Source organism: Jaculus jaculus, chromosome 15 (assembly GCF_020740685.1).
Source record: "Jaculus jaculus isolate mJacJac1 chromosome 15, mJacJac1.mat.Y.cur, whole genome shotgun sequence".
NCBI classification, from domain to species: Eukaryota; Metazoa; Chordata; class Mammalia; order Rodentia; family Dipodidae; genus Jaculus; species Jaculus jaculus.
This window is the reverse complement of record NC_059116.1, coordinates 35,064,268-35,091,171: the sequence shown is the minus strand read 5'-3', so window position 1 is coordinate 35,091,171 and position 26,904 is coordinate 35,064,268. Positions and strand designations below refer to the sequence as shown.

General features: G+C 51.1%; 1 protein-coding gene across 2 annotated transcripts; it reads left to right on the top strand.

Moving 5' to 3' along the window:
• The first annotated feature begins 229 nt into the window (after window positions 1-229).
• Window positions 230-25,082, top strand: Sgta (small glutamine rich tetratricopeptide repeat co-chaperone alpha). Of its 2 annotated transcripts, none has more exons than XM_004654923.2 (12): window positions 230-311; window positions 14,255-14,391; window positions 15,516-15,622; window positions 16,026-16,110; window positions 17,777-17,876; window positions 18,703-18,807; window positions 19,287-19,425; window positions 19,569-19,631; window positions 21,121-21,158; window positions 23,292-23,381; window positions 23,487-23,604; window positions 24,039-25,082. In XM_004654923.2, the coding sequence occupies exons 2-11, from the start codon at window positions 14,292-14,294 to the stop codon at window positions 23,599-23,601; spliced, it is 942 nt and encodes a 313-aa protein (XP_004654980.1). In that variant the 5' UTR covers window positions 230-311; window positions 14,255-14,291; the 3' UTR covers window positions 23,602-23,604; window positions 24,039-25,082. The 2 variants fall into 2 exon arrangements, with proteins under 2 accessions (XP_004654980.1, XP_044991123.1); XM_045135188.1 differs by having other exon boundaries at window positions 24,036-25,082.
• Window positions 25,083-26,904: the final 1,822 nt, after the last annotated feature.

Sequence of the window (26,904 nt, the reverse complement as noted above, 5' to 3'; positions counted from 1 at the left end):
ACGTGGAGAGTTGGCGTAGTCCCCCAGACAGTCTTCCACCATCCCGCCATGCACCGCGCCACACCTGCTTCAGAACGCTTCCGGCCTCCGCGACGTCTGAGAGGTCAGTTGCCTTAACGACCAACTTGTTCCCGCCTTCCGTGACGTCACGACCGCTCGGCCAAGCGCCCGTTGCGGACGCGCCTGCGCAGTATGTAAACCAACCGGAACGGGCTCCTCCTGCGCAGGCGTTCTGCCCTGAGGGCGGGGCCTGGCGGCGCCGCGGTGCGCAGGCGCAGCCGTCGGTGGGTCGGGGCTCGGTCGTCTGAGAGGTGAGTGGGGGGGTTCCGTGGTGACCTGGCTGGGCGTGAGAGAGGGAATCTGCCCCTCGGATCTGTGGGGATCAGAGCGCGTAACGGCAGGGTGGCCGGGGTCCGGGGTCTGCGCGGCCCGAGAGCGCGCGGCGCGGAGGGGACCCCGAGAGGCAGGTCCCTGGACAAGGGGGCCAGCATCTTAGCCTCTCCAGTCCCCTACTTGGGTGACCTTGGGTAGCCTCTTGCCTGCCCAGTGCCTCAGTTTCCCTTTCTGTAATGCAAACGTTGTTACAGCCCTTGGAAGAGCTGGGCTCACCATCGAGTGGGCGTCCCCAGCCGTTTGGCAGCTCACGGGTGAGGGTGTTGGGCACCGAGGGCCGGAAGCCTGGGTTGCAGGGCAGCCGGACGGACACTGCTCCCTTGCTGTGCAGTCTTGGGCAGGCTGCTTTCCCCCTTTTAGTAGTGCGCCGGGAGTGGTCGAGCATGCTTGTCATTTCAGCACTTGGGAGGCTGAGATAGGAGGATCACTGTGAGTTCCGGGCCATCCTGAGCTGCAGAGTGAGATTCCTGTTCCAGAAGCCAACAAAGAAACAAAAGTAGCCCAGCGGGTTGGTGTACACCCGTGATTTCAGAAGATCCCCGTGAGTCTCAGGTCAGCCTACTCCACTACTGAGTGCGCTGCAGATCCTCCTGGGCCACAGGGAGGCGGCATTTCAAAAACAAAATAAGAGTAGATGGATAGTGCCAAAAGAAAGCTGTAAGTCACGGTGGTGGCTTGTAATCCTAGCATGAAGGAGGCTTCAGCAAGATTGCTATGAGTTTGAGGCTGGCCTGAGCTACAGAGTGGGACCCCGGTCTCAAAAACCAGCACAACACAACCCATGTGGCACTTGAGAGGCTGAGGCAGGAGGATCGTCATGAGTTCGCGGTCAGTCTGGGCCACAGAGAAGGCCCTATCAATCAAAGTCAGAGAATGTTGTAAGTCCGGGTGGTGACTGTAATCCTAGCATGGAGTCTGGGTCAAGAGGATAGCCCAGAGTTCAGGGTCAGCTTGGCCTACATAGTGAGATCGTGTCTCAAAACAGTAAATCAAGTAAGATTGGTGGGAAAGTATGCACCTCACAGGGTCATTGCAAGGTTACCTGTTTGTCTAAGCTGTTTGTCAGTCAGATGTCCAGTCCAGCGCTGTCTAGGAACAGCCATGTTTGTTAGGCACTTACAACTCTGCCAGCAGTCCCTGTTCCTGGATTTACTATGTAGTCTTAGGGTGGCCTCGAACTCACAGCAATCTTCTTACCTCTGCCTACCAAGTGCTGGGATTAAAGGCGTGCACCACCACACCTGGCCATTTCTTTAGTTTTAAAATATACTTATATTTTATTTATTGGGGGAGGGAGAGTGGGTGCACCAGGGCCTCTAAATGAACTCGTGACACATGGACCACCTTATGCATCTGGCTTATGTGGGTCCTGGGGAATCCAACTGGGGACCTTAGGCTTTGCAGGCAAGTACCTTAATTGATGAACCATCTCTCCAGCTCTGTAGTCATTCATTTCTGCCTGATTGTTTTGTCTTACCTCTCCTTGGCCATTCTGGCTCCTGGGAGTCCTGGACCTATGTTCTGGCTGGAGGAGCACCTGCCGTGGAGTGGGTAGAGGCCAGGGATGCTGCTTGGTACCCTTGAGGCGCCCACCCCAGAGGTGGATGTAAATATTACTACTGCTAGCTGGGCATGGTGGCCCATGCCTGTCAGCCCAGCACTCTGGAGGTGGAGGCAAGAGGATCAGGAGTTCAAAATCATCCCCAGAGCCGGGTGCGGTGGCACGTGCCTTTAATCCCAGCAGTTGGAGAGGCAGAGGTAGGAGAATCACATTGAGTTTGAGGTCAGCCTGAGACTACATAGTGAATTCCTGGTCAGCCTGGGTTAGAGTGAGACTCTACACTGAAAAACTACAAAACAAAACAAAACAAAACAAAACAAAACAAAACAAGATTTTTTTAAACCCAGTAATGACAAGGATGGTTATGAGGCTTTTGTGAAAAGGGGACCATAATGGCCTCCACAGGAGTTGTGTGGGTCCTGACATTGGGTATGGTTTTGTACATATGCACTCAGTTTTATTGGGCAAGGCTGGCCGGTTGTACTCTTCACTGGAGTCCAGCTGCCTGTGACCAAAGCTGCTGACTTGGGTTATTGTTGCCATGGCCTGGGGTGGCCCTGGGATCCTTCTTATCCTTGCATTGTTCATCTGTGGAGTGCACATCTGAGTGACAGCCATCCAGCCATTGCAGGTGTGTGAGGGTCAAGTGCCCCAAGAGCCCAGATTTGATGCAAGCCAAACCCATCCTCAGCCCCAGACCTCCTGGGAGCCCAGCCAGGCTCCCTGGAAGTCCATGCTGGACCCCACTGGCTGGATTCAAGCTGTGTCAGCCCAGTGGACTGGTTACCCTGGAGACTTTCTGGTCTGCAGAGTTGGAGGGGTGTGTGTTTGGCGGGGGTTGGGGGGCAGTGGTGGGTGAGTGCTTGAGGTAGATTCTCACTCTGTATTAGCCCCAGATGTCCTGGCACTCACTCTAGTCCAGGCTGGCCTTGGACTCGTGGCAGTCCTGCCTTTCCCTCTGCCTCCAAGTGCTGGATGACAGGTGTGTACCTCTATGCCCAGCTGGGAGTGGTGTGACTTCTGTCCAGTTCATAACACTGTCCAGCGATCCCTGAAATGCACCCCATGTGCATATGGTGGCTAGCTATGTGCACAGGAAGTCCTGAGTATGCTCAGGTTTTGAGCCAAGGTGTACTGTTAAGTTTCCTGGAGGGCTGGGGAGGGGAGGCATGACGCCTGGCATGGCCCAGCACTACTGTGGTTTGGAGGCTCTTGGGAGCATCAGACTGCAGTCCTCATTCTAGTCTACAGGACACAATCCAGCTTGTGTCAGGACCCCACACTGACACCCCCCTTGGATGGGATAGTCAGGGTTGGAGGAATAAAAAGAACCTTAAGTGGCAGCAGGATGGGGTCATGAGCTTTATTTGTTTATTTATTTGTTTGTTTGAGACAGGGTCTCATGTAGTCCAAGCTGGCCTCAAACTCACTATGTAGCTAAGAATAACCTTGAGCTCCTTTTATTTCTTGGTCTCATTTATTTACTGGGAGGCGGGTGGGGGGACAATGTGTGTGTCTTGATACACGCAGGCACCTTGGGATTACAAATGCATGCACCACTTTGCATCTGTTTATGTGGGTGTTGGGGAATTGAACACTGGCCAATGGGCCTTGCAAGCAAGCCCCTTTAACCACTGATCCATCTCCCTGGTGTGACCTTGAACTGATCTTCCTGCCTCCATCTCCTGAGTGCTGAGATGACAAGTACAAGCCATTACTTTCAGCTGCTTTTTTTTTTTTTTTTTTTTTTTTAAAAGACAGGCTGTCTCACTGTTGTGCCCAGGCTGGCTTTGAACTCACAGCACTCCTCCTGTCTCAGCCTCCCAAGTGCTTGGATAACTGGTGTGTTCCACTGTGCTTGGTTTATAGGGTGTTGGTGATGAACTTACGACTTGAGCATGCTAGGCAAGCAATTTGCCAAGTTAGGTACATCCCCAGTACCAACTCTGTTTTTCTTTTTTCTTTTCCCTTTCCTCCCTCCCTCCCTTCCTTTGTTTCTTTGTTTCCTTCCTTCATTTCTTTGTTTCCTTCCTTCCCTTTCCTTCTCCTTCCTTTCTTTCTTGAGTAAGTGTGGTATGCATGAGTGGATATGTGTGTGTGCATGTGTAGGCAAAAGGTCATTTCTGGGTATTTTCATGTATTGTTCGCCACTTGATTGTTTGAGGCAGGGTCTCTTACTGAACACGGAGCTCACTGATTCAGCTGGATTAGCTAGTTGGGCAGCCCCAGGAATTCTCCTAACTCTGCCTCCTGCACACTGGGATCACCAGCACACCTGGCATCTACCCATTGGCTGGGGTTGCCACACCTGTGTGCCAAGTGCTTTTCCCACTGAGCCATCTCCAGCCCTGCTTTGTTTTAGAGACAGAATCTCACCGTGTGGCTCATTGGCCTTGACCTCAATGCACTCCTCCTGCCTCCCAAATGCTAGGATCACAGGTAGGCACCACCATGCGTGGCTGTCTTATCTTTCTTTCTCTCTCTGTCTTTTTTTTCGAGGTAGGGTATCACTCTAGCCCAGGCTGACCTGGAATTCACTATGGAGTCTCAGGGTGGTCTTGAACTCACGGCAATCCTCCTACCTCTGCCTTCCGAGTGCTGGTATTACAGGCGTGCGCCACCACGCCTGGCTCTCTCTCTTATCTTATTTTTAAGCAGAAAGCAACATAGGAGAGAGAGAGAGAGAGAGAGAGAGAGAGAGACAGACAGACAGACAGACAGACAGAGACAGAATGGGCACACGAGGGCCTCTAGCCACTGCAAATGAACTCCAGATGCAAGCATCACTTTGTGGGTCATTAGGCTTTGTAGGCAAATGCCTTAACCACTGGGCATCTCTCGAGCCCAATCTCTTTCTCTGTCTCTCTCTTTCTTACTTATTTTTTGTAGCCCAGGCTAACCTGACCTGGAACTTACTCTGTAGCTCCACGCTGACCTTGAACTCACAGCAATCCTTCTACATCTCCCTTCCAAGTGCTGGGATTAAAGGTGTGTGCCCTGTTTGTGTTAATCTCTCTTTATGAGGAAGCCAATGGCTAGAGAGGTATCGTCATCCATGGACTTGGTCACATGACTTACAGACTCGATCCCTTGGCTTACCAGTCTGCCACCACCAAACCAGTGCCAGGCACTGGTGGACGAGAGGACCGTCCCAGGTCTCAGAGCCCAGTAGGGGACATGCTGTGAAGTGGCCCAAGGCCTCATAAAAGAAACCAGACCAGGACAGGAATAGCATTTGGGGTTTGCAACATGCAGTGTTGGGGGTTAGCATAGCTGCCTGGGACTTGTATGGAACATGGAAGTTTAGAGTAGATCCCCTGGAAGGCGACACCCTCTCAAGAGGGCCAGGGAGCGGTTTAGGGTTCTTCAGCATGCTGCAACATCCTGGTCACTTTCCAGAGAAGCAAGGCTGAGGTTTGGGGAATACTCAGAGGACCTGACTAGAATGGGAGAATCTGAAGTGATGTGGGGAACAGAGTTCCTGGCTCTCAAACCTGTTGTGTGTGAGGGGCTGCCATGATCATGGGGAGACTGTGCATGCGTAGAGAAGTGGGGATTGGGGCTGGGTCTCCTAGTGAGTATGTGCAAGGCTATAGGACTCCCATTGAGTAGGGCTGACCTGCTATATTGGTGTTGGCTTTGAAGTGTGTGTGCGTGTGTGTGTGTGTGTGTATGCACGCCAGAGGACAACATTGGGTGTTTGGGACATACTCAGGTACTGGTATGTTCACTGGGTTTTGTGACAGGGTCTTATTGGTCTGGAGCTCACCAGTTAGGCTGGACTAGCTAGCCAGTGAACCCAGGGGTCCTCCTGTCTTCTCTCCAGCTGTAGGATTGCAGGCACAAACCACTCTACCTCGCTTTAAACAACAACAACAACAAAAAACAGTAACAACAACAACAAAAAAACTTTATTGATTTGAGAGAGAGTTGGGTAGATAATGGGTGTGCCAGGGTCTCTAGCCACTGCAAATGAACTCCAGATGCATGTGCCACCCTGTGTATCTGGCTTTACATGGGTACTAGGGAATCAAACCTGGGTTCTTTGGCTTTGCAGGCAAGCACCTTAACCGCTGAGCCATCTCTCCAGCCCCTACCTGGATTTTTTATGTGGGTTCTGAGTTTTGAATGCAGGTCCTTGTGCTTATGAAGTGAGGCTTTACTCACTGTACCATCTCCCTGGTCTCCTGAGGTTCCCCCCCCCCCCCCGCAAGGTAGGGTCTTGCTGTAGCTCAGGCTGACCTGGAATTCCCTATGTAGTCCCAGACTGACTTCGAACTCACATCTATCCTCCTACGTCAGCCTCCTAAGTGCTGGGATTAGGTGTGTACCACTACATCTGGCTAGCCCTCTGGATTTTACTTAAATAAGATGGAAAGATGAGCGAGGCGTGGTGATGTATGCCTGTCATCCCGGCACTTGGGCAGCTGAAGGAGGATTATTACAAGTTTCAGACCGGCCTAGCCTAGAATGGAACCCTGTCAAGAAAAATAAAAAAGAAAGAAAAGGAAGGAAGGCAGGAGGGAAGGGAGGAAGGGTAGAGATGCAGGGCTGAAGGGTTTGAAGCCTACTTGGGAGTTGCTGTCCCAGGACCCAGTGTGACCCTTGGTCCAGGCTGCGCCCTGGGCCTGTCATCTCCAGCACCGGGCAGACTGGAGGCCTGTAGCATTCATAAAGCTCACACTGTTAGGAGAGACTAGGCTTCTCTGAGACTTATCCTTGGCCAGGTGGTTGAGAAGACCCGGGGCCCTTGTAGTCCAGGAGGAAGGTCTACCCCTGTGGGGTGCTGGGCTAGCCTTTTGGAGGGAAGCTGGGTTCACACAGCTAGGGGGCAGTGACCATGGCAGGTGTGTGGTTGGGAGCCTGCCCCTTGTCTTCTAGAGGCATGAGCTGCTCACCCCCACTCGGAATATTAAGGGGGGTGGTGACAACATGTGCCATCTCCTGTGGCTCAGGAGGCAGGATGGGCGGCTGCGGGGTTGGCAGTGCTGCCCATTGCTGCCTTGGTGGTTGTGGCAAATACTGCTATCCCCAGTTCCCAGTCTGTCCCTTCTGAAGTAGTGACTGCCAACCAGGACTGAGGTATGCAGCCATGAAGTGCTCAGTAGACCCACAGCATCAGGTCGCCAGTTCGTCATGGCCAGGGTCCCTGGGTGGGTGCAGTGGGCAAAATGCTCTCTGTGGAGCGTCCTGAGCCCTGCAGGCACTGAGCTTAGAGCTCACCTTCCACCCACTCCATGCAAGGCATTCCCCAGTTGGGACAGCCACGTGTGTCTTCAGATACCACTTAGTGTCGTCCCCTGGTGACAGGGTCACCACTGAATCCCCTCCCTGTACTGTGAACGGTTCCACAAGTGAGGTATAGGGGCCCTGGCTATGGGCAGGAAGGCCAGCTTTTGGCTTTCTTTTTGCTTTTTCTACATGCATGCATGTATGAGTGTGTGTGCACATGTGGTATGGAGGCCACAGAGATTAGCAGCATGTATCTTTCTCATTCACTCTCTGACTTACTTTTTTTTTTTTTTTCTCTGTCTTACTTTTTGAGAAAGTCTCTTAACCCAGAGCTCATTGATTGAGCTAGACTAGTGTTGCAGTCCGGTTCGCATTGCTGGTAGAAATCACCCAACCAAGAGCAGCTTCTGGGAAAAAGAGATTTATTTTGGCTTATAGGCTCGAGGGGATGCTCCACGATGGCAGGGAAAAACAATGGCATGAGCAGAGGGTGGACATCACCCCCTGGCCAACATAAGGTGGACTACAGCAACAGGAGGGTGTGCCAAACACTGGCAAGGGGAAACTGGCTTTAATACCCATAAGCCCGCCCCCAACAATACACTCCCTCCAGGAGGCATTAATTCCCAAATATCCATCAGCTGGGAACCTAGCATTCAGAACACCTAAGTTTATGGGGGACACCTGAATCAAACCACCACAACTAGCTAGCCAGTGAGCTCCAGGAGGCCACTTGTTTTCTCCTCCCCAGCTCTGGGATTACAGATGTGTGCCGTCATGCCTGGCATTTATATGGGTTCTTGGGATTTGAACTCGGGTCCTTGTGTTTTGCAGCAAGCATATTACCCACTAAGCTATCGCTTCAGTTCTGTTTTTACTTGCTTGCTGGTTTATTTATTTATTATGGTTTTTCAATGTAGGGTCGTGCTCTAGCCTAGGCTGACTTGGAATTCACTGTTTAGTCTCAGGCTGGCCTTGAACTCACAGCGATCCTCCAGTCCTCTGGTTTTCCTACCACTGCCTCCCTTAAAGGCGTGTACCACCACATCCAACTATTTGCTGGTGTATTGAGACAGGGTTACAGTCTGTAACCTAGTCCAACCTGGAACCCACCGTATTCCTGCCTTAGCCCCCCTAAGTGCTGGCATTAGAGGTGGTGCCACCACATTGCACAGCTGGACACTTAGAATTAGACATTTTTACTCAATCTGAAGCTCCCCTTTGTTAAGAAGCCAGGGTGTGCCTCTGGCCTCTGGGTCCCTGGAGGCATATAGCTAACCTCGGCTTTATCTTGGAGCCACACCACATCTCTTGGGGACAGAGTGCATCATCGCTCCTGTGTTGGTAGCCTATATGTCCTTACGGCATGACCTAGGCCCATCTCTGGCCCAGGCCTGAGTCAGCTCTTCTAAAAATAGGGTCGGCCTGCTACTGCTGGAAAGACAGGGGTCCTTGTGGGGCCACAGGAGCAGATGTGTTCCTCTAGCTCTGGAGGTCAGAAGTCCCACCTTGAGGCCCATCCCCATCTGCAGGTGCCTGCTTGACGGGTTGCCCCCATCTCTGCTGCTATTAGTTGTGCAGTATGAACAGTGGAGCCAGGCAGGGCCTTTGCTTATGCCAGGCAAGCACCTACCACTGAACCATGCCTCCAGCTCTCTGTTTACTGTTGATTTTTTTTTTTAATTTTTATTTATTTATTTGAGAGCGACAGACACAGAGAGAAAGACAGATAGAGGAAGAGAAAGAGAATGGGCGCGCCAGGGCTTCCAGCCTCTGCAAATGAACTCCAGACGCATGCACCCCTTGTGCATCTGGCTAACGTGGGACCTGGGGAACTGAGCCTCGAACCGGGGTCCTTAGGCTTCACAGGCAAGCGCTTAACCGCTAAGCCATCTCTCCAGCCCTACTGTTGATTTTTTTTAATGTTTATTTATTTATTTGAGAGAGAGAGAGAAAGAATGGTAGCACCAGGGCTTCCAACTTCTGCAGATGAACTCCAGACACATGTCCCACCTTGTGCATCTGGCTTATGTGGGTCCTGGAGAATTGAACCTGAGTCTTTGGGCTTTTGGGCAAGTGTCTTAACCTCTAAGCCATCTTTCCAAGCCAACTTTTAATTTTGAAACAAGATTTCACTAGGTTGCCTAAGCTGGACTTGAACTTGCCATCCTCCTGCCTCAGCCTCCTTAAGTAGCTGAGATCCCAGGCATGTGTCACCAGGTCTGGTCAAATCATATTGTTTTACCTTCCTTCCTTTTCTTTCTTTTTTCTTTTTCCTTCCTTCTTTCCTTCCTTCCTTCGCTCCTCCCCTCTCTCCCTCCCTCCTTCCCTTTACTTGGTTAGGGTCCATCCTAAACATTGAGTCATCTCTCCAGGACTGAGTTGGTTACCTTTTTTTGTTGCATACATGTGTATGCATGTTCATACATGTGTGTGCTTATGTGTTGGTGAACAAGTGGAGGCCAGAGGGCAGTGTCTTGTAGTCCAGGCTGACCTGCAGCTCACTTTGTAGCTCCAGGGTGGCATTAAATTCACAGCAATATTCCTGTCTCAGCCTCTCAAGTGCTGGAATTAAATGCATGAGCCACCATGCCCATCCTTTTTTTTTAATAAAATTTTTTTTTTGCACATATCTGTGTGTGTATGGGCATGCCAAGGTCTCTTGTCATTGCAAACAGAATGCCAGACACTTGCACCACCTTTCACATGAGCTTTTCTATGGGTGGTTTGAGAATTGAACCCCCAGCCAGCAGGTGTTGAAAGCAAGCGCCTTTAACTGCTGAGCCATCTCCCCAGCCCCCATCTACCTCTTTTTGTTCTTTTAAATATTTTATTTTTATTTATTTCTTAGAGAGAGAGAGAGAGAATGGGCATGGGTATGCCAGGGCCTCCAGCCGCCGCAAACGAACTCCAAATGCATGTGCCACCCTGGCTTATGTGGATACTGGGGAATTGAACCGTGGTCCTTTGGCTTTGCAGGAAAGCACCTTAACCGCTAAGCCATTTCTCCAGCACCCCATCCACCTCTTTTTGAGACAGGGTCTCACATTGGCCTGGAACTCACCAATTAGGCTAGCCTGGAAGGCCACTGAGCCCTAGGGGTTTTCCTGTCCCCCCTACCCAGTGCTAGGAGCACAGGCCACCATGTATGGCTTTTTTGCCTGAGGTCTGAGGATTGAACTCAGGTCCTCATGCTTGTGAGGCAGGTGTTCTACCCACAGAGCCATCTTCCCAGCTGCTCCAGCACTTTTTAAAATTTTGTTTTGTTTTCAAGGTAGGGTCTCCCTCTAGCCCAGGCTGATCTGGACTTCACTATGTAGTCTCAGGGTATCCTCAAATTCAGGATGATTCTCCTACCTCTGCTTCCCAAGTGCTGGGATTAAAGGTGTGTGCCACCATGCCTTGCCACATTTTTTTTCCTCAATTTTTTTTTTTAATTTTTATTTATTTGAGAGCGACAGACACACAGAGAGAAGGACAGATAGAGGGAGAGAGAGAGAATGGGCGCGCCAGGGCTTCCAGCCTCTGCAAATGAACTCCAGATGCGTGCACCCCCTTGTGCATCTGGCTAACGTGGGACCTGGGGAACCAAGCCTTGAACCGGGGTCCTTAGGCTTCACAGGCAAGCGTTTAACCGCTAAGCCATCTCTCCAGCCCTTTCCTCAATTTTTATTAACATTTTCCATGATTATAAAAAGTATCCCATGGTAATACCCTCCCCCCCACTTTCCCCTTTGAAATTCCATTCTCCATCATATCCCCTCCCCATCTCAGTCAGTCTCTCTTTTATTTTGATGTCATGGTCTTTTCCTCCTCTTGTGACGGTCTTGTATAAGTAGTGTCATGCCTGCCACTTAAAAAAATTTTTTTTAAATTTATTTTTATTTATTTATTTGAGAGTGACAGAGAGAAAGAAGCAGAGAGAGAGAGAATGAATGGATGCACCAGGGCTTCCAGTCACTGCAAATGAACTCCAGACGTGTGGGTCCTGGGGAATTGAGCCTCGAACCGGGGTTCTTAGGCTTCACAGGCAAGCGCTTAACTGCTAAGCCATCTCTCCAGCCCTTGGCACTTTTTAAAATCTTTTAAAAAAAGTTTTATCAGGCCGGGTGTGGTGGCGCACACCTTTAATCCCAGCACTCGGGAGGCAGAGGTAGGAGGATTGCCATGAGTTTGAGGCTACCCTGAGAATACATAGTGAATTCCAGGTCAGCCTGAGCTAGAGTGAAATCCTACCTCAAAAAAAAGGAAAAAAAAATTATTTATTTATTTATTTATTATAGACAAGAGAGAGGGGGAGAGAGGGAGAGAGAATGGGTGCACCAGGGCCTCCAGCCACTGCAGACACACACCAGATGCATACGCCCAACACCTTGTACATCTGATTTACGTGAGTACTGGGGAGCCAAACCTGGGTCCTTAGGCTTCACAGGCAAATGCCTTAACTGCTAAGACATCTCTAGCCCTCTAGCCACTTTTTTTGATGCCAGATCAGGGTTGAAAGCATAGCAGAATTGACATCTCTGTGAGGCAGCTGGGGCTGGCACATGGTGTGAGCTCCCCTTGGGCCTGGGCTTTCATTGTCAGCAAATGCATCTAGGGTATAGGACCCCCAGCCATCCTGTGCTTGGTGCATAGCTCCCTGCTGTTGCTTGGAGCACTTCCCCTGCCTTGGCAGCTCACATCTTTGTCACCAGCCCAGATGCCCAGGGCATAGGTCACATCAGAAAGGGACCTGCCAGGTGGGCGTGGTGGTGCCTGCCTTTAATCCCAGCACTTGGGAGGCAGAGGTAGGAGGATCACTGTGAGTTCAAGGCCATCTTCAGACTGCATAGTGAGTTCCAGGCGAGCCTGAGCTACAGTAAGACCCTACCTTGAAAAATCGAAAAAAGAGCAAAGAAAAGAAAGGGACCTGCCAGTGGGGAAGACAGGTGTGTGCAGAAAGGTGTGGCCCAGCTTAGCCCAGAAGCAGCAGGTGGGGACTGCATTCTGGGAGTGCGCTGTGCCCCAGACAAGACAAGCCTCTGCCCAGTTACACAGGGCACTGCCACTTATGCCCATGGATATAGAGGCCTGCCAGCACTACCTCCAGGTGACAGGAAACTGATGCCCAGGAGAGCCAAGTTGCTGTCCTGAGGTCACACAGCTAGCACAGAACTGGGCACATATGCCTCCTTGTGCATCTGGCTTATGTGGGTCCTGGGCAATCAAACCTGGGTCCTTTGGCTTTGTAGGCAAGCACCTTAACCATTAAGCCGTCTCTCCAGCTCCCCCACCACTTTTTTTTTAACATAGTGATTTATGGTGTTTTTTTTTGTTTGTTTGTTTTTTTGTTTTTTTTTTTTTTGGTTTTTCGAGGTAGGATCTCACTCTGGTCCAGACTGACCTGGAATTAACTGTCATCTCAGGGTGGCTCTGAACTCATGGCAATCCTCCTACCTCTGCCTCCCGAATGCTGGGATTAAAGGCGTGCACCACCATGCCCAGCCTGATTTATGTTTTTAATTCCAGCATTCCAGAAACTGAGGTGGGAGGATGACCTGGAGTTCAAGGCTAGCCTGGACTACAGAATGAATTCCAAATCAACCTGGACTAAAGAGAGATCCTGTCTTGAAAAAAAAAAATCAATTCTCATTACTTAGCATAATATTCAGTGTTAACAAGAATAGAGATCATAGAGTGAGACCCTACCTTGAAAACAACAACAACAAAAAGGATACAAATCAACAGAAGCTTTTGCACATTGGTTTGGTGGGAATTGATAAAATCACCTTACAAACTGCCTTAATCCTATATTATGAAGTGTAATAGTCACATACTCTCAGTTCCATTAATTCTTTCTTTTAATATAATTTTTTTTATTGACATCTTCCATAATTGTAGATAATATCCCATGGTAATTGCCTCCTCCCCTCTTTCCCCTTTGAAATGCCACTCTCCATCATACCCCTTTCTCAATCAGTCTCTTTTATTTTGATGTTGTGATCTTTTCTTCCTATTATGATGGTCTTTTGTAGGTAGTGTCAGGTTATAGATATCTGCAGCCCTATTTTTTTTTGTTAACAACTTCCATGATTATAAAAAATATCCCATGGTAATGCCCTCTCTCCCCCAACTTTCCCCTTTGAAACTCCATTCTCCATCATATCCCCTCCCCTTCTCAATCAGTCTCTTTTATTTTGATGTTGTGATCTTTTCTTCCTATTATGATGGTCTTTTGTAGGTAGTGTCAGGTTATAGATATCTGCAGCCCTATTTTTTTTGTTAACAACTTCCATGATTATAAAAAATATCCCATGGTAATGCCCTCTCTCCCCCAACTTTCCCCTTTGAAACTCCATTCTCCATCATATCCCCTCCCCTTCTCAATCAGTCTCTCTTTTATTTTGATGTCATGATCTTTTCCTCCTATTATGATCAGCTTACCCTATTTTAAAAACACTCTCCTCTTGAGGTTTAGGGGATCTGACTTTAGGATATCTGTCAGCCCAGGACAAGGTCACCCCAGGTGTTGCCACTAATTCTCTTTGCTTGCCTCTAAGGTGAGGGAGATATGGCATTTGAGAAAGCCATTGTGGCCAAGGTGCCCTTGGTCACAACACACCTGAGTGAGGAAGACCTTGACTGAAGGCCATAGCTGTAGATGTGTGACCTCTCTAGTGTCCCCGTGCAGCCCCTCCTGCTCTTCACAGGGGAGCTGGGGACCCGGACTCTGGGCTGAAGCACTTCTGAGCTCTAGGCCTGGGGTCAAAAGCAGGACATCTGGGCACCTATTAGAACCTTGGGACCTGTGGGGGCTTCCAAAAACAGCCCCGAAGGGCTGCACTGATGCTTGCTGGCATGCCACCAAGGGGTAAACTGAGGAAAGGGTGCTCAGAGGCCACAGGTCTGTTCTCTGTGTCATGGGGTTCCCATCTGTGTCCCTGGGAAGAAAGGCTGGGTCCAGTGGCCATAATGTTAGGATTGGCCAGTACACAGGCAGCAGCTCTTGTATCCAGAGGAGAACCTGAGTGTGGATAGGGCTTATGCATGTCCTTAGCTCACCTCACTCCTGACTTGGACCTACAGACCCTGAGCAAGTCTGTGTGGCTCCTCTGGCCTCAAGATGGACAGCAGGAAGCGTCTGGCGTATGCCATCATCCAGTTTCTACATGACCAGCTGCGGCATGGTGGGCTCTCATCTGATGCACAGGAGAGCCTGGAAGGTATGTAGCCTGGGGCAGGAGGCCCCTGAGCCGGGTGCCTGCTCCTGGGCATTTCCCATGCTGCCCCTCACTCACTGGCTTGGAGCCAAGCCCCTCTTCTCCATCATGGTTAAGGGACAGCAAGTAACTCCCAGTGTGTGCATCTGTCCCTGCATGCAATCCTAGAGCCTTGGCATCTAGCCTTGCCTGCCTGGTTCACTGAGGTACTCTCAGGAGGGGGAAGGCTGCTAGGACACCCTCAGTAGCCAGTGAGCTCCCATGCTTGCCATCCTTTCTCACTGAGGTACCACCTGTGCCACCCTCACTTGTGTACCTGGGCAGGCCTTTGATGCTTCACAGGCTACATGAGATTCTAGGAGACAGACGTGGGGACTTATCTTGATGTAGGGGATTCCACCGTGAGGAGAAGGTGACTGCCCCACTAAACTCCACTGCCCTGTGGGATTTAGGACAGACTTGGGTCCACCCACTCAGCCTGTAGGAGGGTGGGCCCCAGGAGATTCTTCTGACTACAGGGCAATGAGGAGAAGGGCTCCCTTCACACTCCCTACCCTCCCGGTGATGGTCTGGCTCTATTGCCAGTGGACATATGTTAGGACTTTGGGGCAGCTCTGTACTCCTATCTTGGTCAGACTGAGTCCCCACCCTCTTTAACATGGCATTGCCCACATTGTGACACCTCAGGGGAGCTGAGGTCACCCCTGAGTCCCTACATGAGTCAGGGTGTTTGGGCCCAGCCGTCCATCTTGGGTATATGAGGTTAGCAGTTAGGGAAAAGGAAGGACTCTGCACCAGAACCGTGAGGGACACAGGCAACAAGTGCTCGGGTACCTTGGGTACACAGTTGAAGATGTGTTGGGGCTGAGGCTCGTGGGTAGAGCATTTGCCTAACATGAATGAAGCCCTGGGTTTGAATCCCAGTACCCTTTAAACTGGGTGCACACCTGTCATATGAGTACTTGAAGTGAAGGCAAGAATAGCAGGAATTCAAGGTCATCCTCAACCATATAGAAAGTTCAAGCCTAGGCAAGACTACATGAAACCAGAGCCCCTCTGCGCTTTGCGTGATCCTCAGGAGTGTGGAGCTCTAGGGAACAGATGTATCTCATCTTGCCTCCTTGCAGTTGCCATCCAGTGCTTGGAGACTGCATTTGGAGTGACAGTGGAAGACAGTGACCTGGCACTGCCCCAGACCCTGTCGGAAATTTTTGAAGCAGCAGCTGCTGGCAAGGTGAGCCCGGGGTTCTCCAGACCCCTGTCTCTAGCTCCAAGGAGCTGCTGGCAAGGTGAGCCCGGGGGTCTCCAGACCCCTGACTCTAGCTCCAAGGAGCTGCGGGCAAGGTGAGCCCGTGCTTCCCTAGCTCCTACCCCTAGCTTCAAGCAGCTATGGCGATATCCACAGAACAATCCAGCCTATGGTTCAGCCATGTCATAAGTTGGCACCACAGGTCAGGAGGGACACTGGCCTGGTGGTGCTGAGGTGCCTCACTCTGGCCACACTGCACCAGGCCAGCACTGTGCCCACAGAGCTTTGTTTGTCCTGTGAGCCCGCATACCGTCATAGTGTCCTATGAGTGTGTGAGGCTGAAGATGGCTTTGGCCTGGATGTAGCGATGTTGTCTTGTTCACCGCAGGAGATGCCACACAGCCGGAGGAGCTCCGACTGGACGCCACCTTCTGAGGAGGACTCAGCAGAGGCAGAGCGCCTTAAAACTGAAGGTGTGGGGTGGGATGGAGGGCTATCCCTATGGGCCAGGGCAGGAGGCAGGCAGGAGGCAGTCTCTGAACTGTCAGCTGAGGAAAGTGGTGTTGGAGAGGCACTGCTCATGGGAACAGAGCTTCCTATGGGATGACAGAATGTTCTAGAAGTAGATAGAGGTGGTGACTGCATGACATGTTGAAGAAACCACTGCATCATACTTTTAAAGTTAGTGGCATAGGAATTGCACATCTTAGGGAAGCTATAGCTTGTGCAGTTCTACTACCTCTGGTTAGATCAGGACCTGTGCATCTCAGAAAGCCAGTGGCTAGTGACATTGGAAGACAGGCCACAAGAGTGGCTGTCTCAGCTGGGCATGATGACGCATGCCTTTAATCCCAACCCTTAGGAGGCAGAGGTAGGAAGATCACCATGAGTTCAAGGCCACCCTGAGATTACATAGTGAATTCTAGGTCAGCCTGGACTAGAGTTAAACACTACCTCAAAAAACAAAAAACAACAAAAAGTGGCTGCCTCAGTACCTAGAGTTCCACCAGGACGTCGTCCTCACTACCTGTGGTTCCACAGCTGTGGGTTTAATCAATTGCAAGTAGAAAAAACTTTGATGGGGGGCGGGGGTACAGTGTGGGGGCTGGAGAGATGACTTAGCTGTCAAAGTACTTGCCTGCAAAGGTGAAGGACCCAGGTTTGATTCCCCAGTACCCATATAAGCCAGATTACAAGGAGCACATGCATCTTGAATTCATTTGCAGTGGCAACAAGCCCTGGTGCCCCATTCTCTCTGTCTGCCTCTCAAAAAAAAAAAATAATAATAATAATAATTAAATACTTAGAGGTGGGCATGGTGGCACATGCCTTTAATCCTAGCACTTGGTAGTCAGAGGTAGAAGGATCGCAGTGAGTTCAAAGTCATTCTGAGACTACAGAGTGAATTCCAGGTCAGCCTGGGCTAGAGCGAGAGCCTACCTTAAAAAATAAAAACAAAAACAAAAATATTACTTGGGAAAAATGTCTGTTAACACAACTGTATAAGAACTGTGTGCATGTGTCGACATTGTGTCCAGTATTGTAAGTCATATAGAAATGACTTAAAGTCAGGGCTGGAGAGATGGCTTAGTGGTTAAGGCACTTGCTTGTGAAGCCTATTGACCCAAGTTCGATTCTCTGGATCCCACATAAGCCAGATGCACAAGGTGGTGCATGCATGTAGAGTTCGTTTGCAGTGGCTAGAGGCCCTGGTGTGCCCATTCTCTCCTTCTCCCCTGTCTCAAATAAAAATCAATGACTTGAAGTCAGTGGAAGGTGTGCACAGGTTCTGGGTAGACATTGCCATGTACACAGCAGGGACCTGTGCTCCCACAGATTTGTGCACCGTGGGGGCCCCAGAATCTCCCCTCAAGTATAACAAGGGACTGCTGCATTGTGGAGGGGCCTGTTCAGAGAGAGAAGAGAAAGGGCCCTGGCTATCAGCTTGTCCTCCAGGATTCCGTCCCCAAGGAGGGGCTTTCTCAAACATCCTGGCAGTCTGCAGTTCCTGGGTGCTCAGACTAGAGCACATGACTAGATCATCCCACCTCCCACAAGATCCTGAAGATGTCCCCGCTCTGAAGAGCTAGGGGTGAAGTTGGGCCCTGATATACTTCTTTGTGTCCTCATATCCCCCAGGCAATGAGCAGATGAAGTTGGAGAACTTCGAGGCAGCTGTGCACTTGTACGGAAAGGCCATCGAGCTCAACCCCGCCAATGCCGTCTATTTCTGTAACAGGTACCGGTGGGCCAGGTGGTCCTGTGGTCATGGGTGAGGAGAGAGGGTTGGGTGGCCCCTGAGGCCATGGGCAGAATTCCATTGATGTCCCAGTGAGGTGGCATTTACACACAAACCAGGAGATGGAAGCATTCCCGCCCAAGCAAGAGAAACTGCGTGCGCTTTGCAAGGCAACCTAACTCATAGGAAAAGCTGTGCCTGCCCTGTCTTCTTCTTCCTTTTTTTTTTTGTAATATCCACTTCCATGATTGTAAACTATATCCCATGGTAATTCCCTCCCTCCCCCACTTTCCCCTTTGAAACTCCACTCTCCATTATATCCCTTCCACCTCGCAATCAGTCTCTTTCATTTTGATGTCATGATCTTTTCCTCCTATTATGATGGTCTTGTGTAGGTAGTGTCAGGCACTGTGAGGTCATGGACATCCAGGCCATTTTGTGTCTGGAGGAGCACATTGTAAGGAGTCCTACCCTTCCTCTGGCTCTTCCATTCTTTCCGCCACCTCTTCTGCATTAGACCCTGAGCCTTGGAAGGTGTGGTAGAGATGTTACAGCGCTGAGCACTCCGATAGTGACCCTATTCTTAACTGCTCCCTGTGCTGCTCTAGGAGTACACGTGCAGTGTGGTTGTCCTGTCCTGGCCCCCTGGGCTTGTTAGACTGGCATTAAGGCCCCCATTATTCCCATGACAACTGTGTCCTCCCAGACAGCCCACGTTCGTCTAATGGGCTTCTGGTCTCACGGGAGGAGACACCAGGCACCCCTCCCCCCAGGTGACCAGTGGGGACGGGGTTGGGCCTCCTCACAGGCCTGCCTTTGTCCTTAGAGCCGCAGCCTACAGCAAGCTGGGCAACTACGTGGGGGCTGTGCAAGACTGTGAGAGGGCCATCGGGATTGACCCAGGCTACAGCAAAGCCTACGGCCGCATGGGGTGAGTCGGTACAAGGCTGGGGCCCTGTTGCCCGCCTGGCACTTCCTTTCTCACAGCCACTTCTTCAGCAGCACCCTGGCTCAGGTGTTGCCCATGCTGAGCTCGTACAGATCTTGTGACCCCAGTGCCATTCCCAGAGCCATCGTGGCTGGCTGGACATTCGGGTTCCCACAGTACCCTAGTTGATCCTTCCTGCTTTGTGTACAGATGGCACTTGTACAGGACATGGGTGGGGCCTCTGTCCTTGTAGAGCTGGGAGAGCCAGCCCCAGCCTGAGAGGCTTCCAGTGGGGAGCAGTGCACTCTTAAGGGCCTTCCCCAAGTCCCCTTAGTACAAAGATCCAAGTGTGGGGATAGTAGGTGATCCCATTGCTGAGGAAGCACCGAGCCATACCCAGAGAGAGCAACCAGCACAGGTTGGATGGGGTTGGTGCTCAGGCCGGGTGGGCATGTCCCCCATCACACTCGCCTTGCCCCCAGCCTGGCGCTGTCCAGCCTGAACAAGCATGCAGAGGCTGTGGCCTACTACAAGAAGGCCCTGGAGCTGGACCCTGACAATGACACGTACAAGTCCAACCTTAAGATCACGGAGCTAAAGCTGCGGGAAGCACCGAGTCCTGTGAGCTCATGAGGCTTGAGTCTGGGCAGGCACAGGGTGGCTGGATGTGGTGAGAGGCCGGGCTGAGCTACTGCCTGACCTTAGGGGTTGCCCTCTATGGCCAGGCATCTGGATATGACTAACAGGTGCATCTCTGTCCTCAGACGGGAGGCATGGGTGGTTTGGACATCGTTGGCCTACTCAACAACCCGGGCTTCATGACCATGGTAGGCACTGATTCCTTCCTATCACCTGTGGGTTATTTGATTTTATTTACTTGTTAAATTTTTATTTATTTATTTTATGAGAGATAGAGAGAGACAGATTGAGAAAATGGGCACCCAGGGCCTTTAGCCACTGAAAATGAACTTCAGATGCATGCACCATCTTGTGTATCTGGCTTTATGTGGGTACTGAGGAAGTGAACTGGGTTCCTTAGACTTTGTAGGCTACTGCCTTAACCACTGAGCCATCTCTTTAGCCCCTGATCTTACTATTTTTAAAATAATTTTTATTTATTTATTTGAGAGAGAAAGAGGCAGATAGAACTGAGAGAATGGGCATGCCAGGGCCTTCAGACACTGCAGTCGAACTCTAGGCACATGTACCACCTTGTGCATCTGCCTTATGTGGGTCCTGGGGAATTGAGCCTTGGTCCTTTGGCTTTGAAACAAGTGCCTTAACTGCTAAGCCATCTCTCCAACCCTTTTTTTTTTTCTTTTGTTTTTTTTTTGAGGTAGGATCTCTCTCATTCTAGTTCAGGCTGACCTGGAATTCACTATATAGTCTCAGGGTGGCCTCGAACTCACAGCGACCCTCCTACCTCTGCCTCCCGAGTGCTGGGATTAAAGGTGTGCGCCACTACACCTGGCCCTGGCTTTTTTTTTTAATGCACGAGAGAGAATTGGCACGTGCCAAGGCCTCCACTTACTGCAGTCACTCCAGACTTGTGCGCATGTGCGACCTTGTGTGCTTGCGTCGCTCTGTGTGTCTGGCTTACATGGGCTTGGAGAGTTGGACAGGAGAGGTGCAGGCAAGCACCTTAACCGGAGCCATCTCTCCAGCCTGTTTTTTTTTTTTTTTTTTTTAAATATTTTTAATTATTTGTGAGCGGAGAAGGGCAGAGAGAGAATAGGCATGCCAGGGACTGCTGCTACTGCAAGCCCTCTAGCCCTGTGTGCATCTGGCTTTATGTGTGTACTGGAGCATTGATCCCAGGCCACAGGCTTTGCAGGCAAGCACACTTTTCTGCTGAGCATCTCTCCAGCCCTCATCTGGGGTTTATGAATAAAGTTTTACTGGCACAGTCACTCCCTCCAGGGTATAGCAGGCAAGGGGGGAAACCTGGGCTGGCAGCAGGTGTGGTGGCACAGGCTTGTCATCACAGCGCCCAGGTGACCAAGGCAGGACATGGCAAGTTCTAGACCATCCTGGCTATAATAGTTGAAACCCTGTCTCAAAAAAACAAGACCTGGGGTATAGCTCAATGGTGAGTGCCTGCCTAACAGACATGAGTCCCTGGGGTTCCATCCTCAACACCACAGAAAAAGAGGATTTTTTTCAACTGAAATAGTTGTCCCTCTCCCAGAGGCCACAGGAGGACATCACAGGAACCAGGATTCAGGGCTAGTTAGTCAGGGGAACATAAGGACACTGAGAGAAAAGGGGAGGGTGTTGAAAAGCGCCCCCTCCTCACCAACCTCTTCTTTTCCTCAGGCCTCGAACCTGATGAGCAGTCCTCAAGTGCAGCAGTTGTGAGTGTTCCGTGTCACGTCCCTCCCTGTGTGTGTGTTCTGTGTCTTGTCATACTTGGTGAAAAGAAATGGATTTAAGCTGGGTATGGTGCTGCACCCCTTTAATTATAGCAGAAATAGAAAGGTCGCTGTGAGTTCAAGGCCAGCCTGCAACTGCAGAGTGAGTTGCAGGTTGTCCTGGGCTAGAGTAAAACTACCTCAGAAGAAAAACCACAAGCCGAGTATGGTGGTGCACGCCTTTAATCCCAGCACTTTACACAGGAGGCAGAGGTAGGAGAATCGCTCTGAGTTTGAGGCCAGCCTGAGACTACATAGTGAATTCCAGGTCAGCCTGGTCTAGAGCAAGACACTACCTTGAAAAACAAAACAAAGCAAAAAGCCCTACAAAACAAAATGGATGCCTGGCATACAGGAGGTCCTGGGTCTGTTCCAGTACCATTTACACCATCTGTGATGGCTCACGCCTGTCATCCCAGCACTTGAGAGGTGGAGGCAGGACCACCAGGAATTCAAGGTCATCTTTAGCTACACAGCAAAACTGAGGCCAGCCTGGCTGACATGAAACCTTGTTTCAAAAAAAAAAAAAGTATGTACCACCTGGTGGTATTATGTATATTCAGAATGTCATGTAACTTCCCACCATCTAGCTTTAGAACATTCCATCACTGAGACGAAGCACTGTCCCTATTAGCAGTCCTTCCCCACTCCTGGACCCATCAATCCATTTCCTGTCCCTGGAGTTGCCTGCTCTGGACATTTTCTACATGTGGAATTTTGTGTCTGGTTCTCACTGAGCACAGTGTCCCATGATTCCTTTACACTGTGGCGTGTGTTAGAACCTCACTTCTTAGTGATACTCCAGTGTGTGGCTAGACATCATGGGTGTGTTCATTTTTGTCCTCACTTAAATATTTTTGCTATGCATGGTACCCACACTCCTTTAATCTCGGCACTGAAGAGGTTGAGGTGGAAACATTGCCATGAGTTCAAGGCCAGGCTGGGCTACAGAGTGAGATCCAGGTCAGCCTGGACTAGAGTGAGATCCTACCTGGAAAACAAACCAAGAAACTATACACACACACACACACACACACACACACACACGCGCGCGCGTGTGCGCGCGTGTGCACCTACGTACGTACATACATATTTATGTATTGGCATGTGTGGGTACTCATGTTCCCAGGCCTCCTGCCACTACAAACGAACACCAGATGCATGTCCTACTTGCGGCAACTAGTTTTGCATGGGCACTGGGGAATTGAACCCAGGCTTGTGGGCTTTGCAAGCAAATGTCTTTAGCTGAGCCACTTCCCCTTCTTGGGTTTTTTTTTTGGGGGGGGTCTTTTGAGGTAGGGTCTCACTATGGAATTCACTGTGTAGTCTCAGGGTGGCCTTGAACTCCCTCCTCTGCCTTCCGGGTGCTGGGAGTAAAGGCATGTGCCACCCCCCAGCCCTTCTTGGTTTTTAACTGTTGGGAGTTGTATTAGTTCACTGTGAGCTACTTAGCTGGGTCAGGGAGACTAACATACTGAGGAAGTGCCATGATGCTGTCCATCAAAACTTAGAGCAGAAGCTGGGTGTGGTGGCACATGTCTTTAATCCTAGCACTTGGAAGGCTGAGGTAGGAGGGTCACTGTGAGTTCTAGGCCAGCTTGGGACTACAGTGAGTTCCAGGTCAGCCTGGGCTAGAGTGAGATCTTGTCTCAACCCTTTTTCCCCAAACCCAAACCAACCCTTAAAGTGGTATTTTAGCCATACCATTGTCAGCATTGGGGAAGGCTTCCTCTCTGGGAGACATCCTGGGCCCTGCAGGGTGCTAACCAGTGCCTCTGGCCTCCACTCACTCCATGCCAGGAACTCCTCATCCCAGTCAGTCATGGTAGACACATTTGTGATCCCATGTCCCTTGGGTGCCGAAGCACCTCACCAGAGACCCACTGTCATCAGGCCAAAACAGTCTGAGTCTGGGGAAGCTGACCAAGGCCCAGATCTGGGAGAGGACAAGGGACACAGGGCCCAGGAGTGACAGGTGCTCCCAGCTGGGGAGGCCAGGACTTAAGAGTCTCTCTGGGGCCCAGTGACGGTGGAAAATGACTGCATGGGCCTCCTTCAACCTGCTGTCTCCCACAGCATGTCAGGCATGATCTCCGGTACCCACAATCCCTTGGGCACACCAGGCAGCAGTCCATCACAGAATGATCTGGCCAGCCTCATACAGGCGTGAGTAGTGCTATGACCAGCCCCAGGGGACAGGAAAGGGACCTGCATGGGGGAGGGGCACCTCTCAGGCCTGTGCCCAGCAATCCTGCCTGCCTGCCCCTGCAGGGGTCAGCAGTTTGCCCAGCACATGCAGCAGCAGAACCCAGAGGTGATCGAACAACTCAGGAGTCAGCTGCATAGTCGGACACCAAGCACCAGCAACGAGGAGCAGCAAGAGTGAGAGGTGAGTCCATTGTTTTTCCTGTCTACCTGGGAGGCAGGAGGTCAGAGCTCTTTCATCTCTCCCCCTTTCTACTGGTGAACTGGGAAAAACTCCCCACCTCAAGGGAGTTCAGTACTGTTGACCACACCCCAGCCCTCACTGTGGGTTCTAGGCTGTCCCTCTACCGCTGACCACACCCCCAGCCCTCACTGTGGGTTCTAGGAACGAGCTCTACCCAGCACTGTCCCCAGCACTCTTAATTGATACCGGGCCTTGCTCTGTATTTCAGCTTGGCATTGAATTTGAAATCCTCCTGCCTGCGCCTTCAGAGCTTTTATAACATTGGTTTTCATTGAATTTGCACCCTCTCAGCCTATACCTTGCCTACCCTCCCTATGGTCTGGGTCTCCCTTCTGGTCATCATAGCTCACTTCCCATCTTATGTCTTCCAGCAGACCCCACATGGTCCTGTCCCTCAGCCACTGAAGTCTCCTGATGTTCTTACATTTCCTCATCGGGCTGGCTGCCCAAGAGAGAAACAAAAAGAAATTGGACCCGCATGTTAAGATGGACTTGTATCCCCCCCTTTTTTCTTCACCCTCCTGTTTTGTACTGTATTGGTCCCAGACCCTCCTGGAGAAGAGCCAGCAGAGTGCAGGTAGCACCATTTCCCCTGACCCCCAGCAGCCCCAGTCATCGATGAAGTCTTTTCTAGAATCCCAGGGCTGCCACCAGGCCACTTAGTGAAGCAATGGGTGGGACATGAGCCACAGGACATGTGGGTCCTCACGATCCTTCCTGAAGCCCTGCCCCATCGGAGTTGAACTCTTGGCCCCTTGGGAATCGCTCACTGCCAGCCCTAGCCAGGTGCCAGCATCCCCTGGACCCCTGATCACACATGATGAACTTGGGTTGCAGACTCAACTCCTGCCTCCCAGCGACCTAGGTCACGTCTGACCCATGCTCTGTGATGTCCTTCAGCCCCACGCGTGACAGCGTGTCTTTTTCCCCCAGCCTCTTCCCAGTCTTCACAGCCATGCCTCACCTGTCCAGCCTGGCTCTGCCGTCAGCCCTGGGCAGAGGAATCTAGGGACATCTAGGCCTGTCTGTGTCCCTTCTGCCATCCTTGAACCCATGGGCATACAAGAAGGGAGTCCTCAGAGGGCTCTCCCTCATGTTTGTTTGTTTTTTTTTTTGGAGCGGAGGAGGGGGGCTCAGAGTCTCCCTTTCAGCCCAGAAATGGCCACCAGAGCTGCTTCCATGTTGCCAGGCAACCACTGTCCCCATGACTGCGAATGATGCTGGCGATGGGAGGCCAGCGCATAGGACAGCTGGACTGACAGCGTGTCTTGGTTGCTTTTCAGGCCATGTGCCTGCTAGTTGCCAAGCTGTGTGCCATAGGTAGCCAGTAGGAAGAAGGGCCCGGTGCCTGTATGCAGGCAGGACATGCTCAGCCGGGCGCAGACTACGTGGGAAATAAATAGACATCATGACTTGTCCCCTTGTGTTGACCTTTTGAGTCTGAGTGCTCCTGACCCCGTGTCTCCAGCTGGTATGAGTCACTGTGTACCTGGTACAGTGAATCGCGGGGCCTGAAACTAGCCTGTGAGTGTGATTGAGGATACCAGGTGAGGCCTCTGGTTTTAACCCTCTCCTGCCACCTTCTGACAGAGGCCAGGCCTTTGTGGTGTTCACATGGATGTGACTAGCACCCACACCTCCCATGGGCTCTCAGTTACTAGTTACAGCAAGCTGAGTGTCCTGTCATATCCACTTCAGGTTGAAGCCAACCGGCCAGTGAACTTGGGACCCACAGGAAGGTGCCATGTGTTACCCTCACAGCTGAAGAAGCTAGGTGCACAGAGTTGGCGTTCAGTTGTTCCCTGACACCTCCAAAGCAGACATGGGTGCTGGCATTTGAAAGAGCAGATGGGCTTAGGAAAGGGACCGTGACGTGGGAAAAGATTGAGTTCCCTTTATTTTCCCCTAGAGACCTCAGAACCTACCCCACTGGGACAAATAGGGTCACCCAGGGAACTCCAGCTTCTGGGCCCCACTTTTTCTCTCCCTTTCCTCTCAGAGTACTGCCCCACTTCCTCCCTCCCCTCTCAGAGTGCTGGGCCCCACTTCCTCTCTCCTCACTTGGCATGCTGGTTCCTTGTGGGCAGTGACTGGACCTCAGCAGAACATAGTACTTGAGGTCTGAGGGTGATCTCCCTCAGAGAGACACCCGTATCTAGGGATGTGTGTGTGATAGTGGGGAATCCCCTGGTGTGGAGTGGGTGGAGGCCAGAAACACCTATACAGAGTGACCCAGCCAGTCTTTGGTGCTGAGGCTACAAAATCCCTGGAGGCTGGTATATCCCACAGTGTCCCTGCCCATCAGCATGGCCAGCAGAGAGCCTGGTGGGACAGGTTCTTACATAATGTGTTGTGAAGAGATCTGCGGTAACTCTGAGGTACATGAAGGCTTGTGGGTACTGGTTCCATCCGACCCCAGAGAGAACCACATGATCAGCAGCCCTGGGCACTTTGATGCACCTATGTAGAGATCTTTATTCCCCACTGAGGGACCCTCCCAAGATGAGGTGCATCTAGGTTTCCCTGTGGCAATCTCCATTTCTCTTGTCTGGTGTCCCTCAAGGGAATGACCCATATGGTCTCTTCCACTTCACCCAGGCCAGCCTGTGCTCAGTAGACAACTGAAACCATTTTGGTTGGTGTTTCTCAAGGCAGGACCTGACTGCAACCGAGGCTGGCTTTGAACTTGTGGCAATCCTCTTGCCTCAGCATCAGCCTCCTAAGTGCTGAGATTATGGTCGTATTACCACACCCAAGTGAAACGTGGGGACAGGGTGTGTGTGTGTGTGCGTGCGCGCTCATGTGTGCATGTATGACACTTGTATGTGCATGTTCGTATGCATGTGGTGCTGTGTTTGTGCAGGTTGGTGTGCATGTACAGAGGCCAGGCGTCATGATGGGTACTTCTGTTACTCTCCTCCATCTTCTTTTTTTCGTGTATGTGTGTGTGTATGTTTTGTCTTCCTAATGACACAGAAGTCCAATCATTTGTAGCTAGGATCATCCACATATGAGAGGTGTTTCGTTTTTCAAGGTAGAGTCTTGCTCTAGCCCAGGCTGACCTAGAATTTACCAAGTAGTCTCAGAGTGGCTTTGAATGCCCAGCAATCCTCCTACCTCTGCCTCTCGAGTGCTAGGATTAAAGGCATGTGCCACCACACCTGGCTGTCTTATTTCTTCTTTTTGGTGGGGGAGGATAGGGTCTCACCATATCACAGGCTGACCTGGAATTTACTCTGT

Bases quoted from the DNA above. Each gene is read 5' to 3' on its own strand.
- Sgta (XM_004654923.2), top strand. From the start codon at position 14,292: ATGGACAGCAGGAAGCGTCTGGCGTATGCCATCATCCAGTTTCTACAT. The intron at 15,623-16,025 runs GTGAGCCCGGGG...TGTTCACCGCAG, and splicing joins AAGCAGCAGCTGCTGGCAAG to GAGATGCCACACAGCCGGAG. The intron at 17,877-18,702 runs GTACCGGTGGGC...CTTTGTCCTTAG, and splicing joins GCCGTCTATTTCTGTAACAG to AGCCGCAGCCTACAGCAAGC.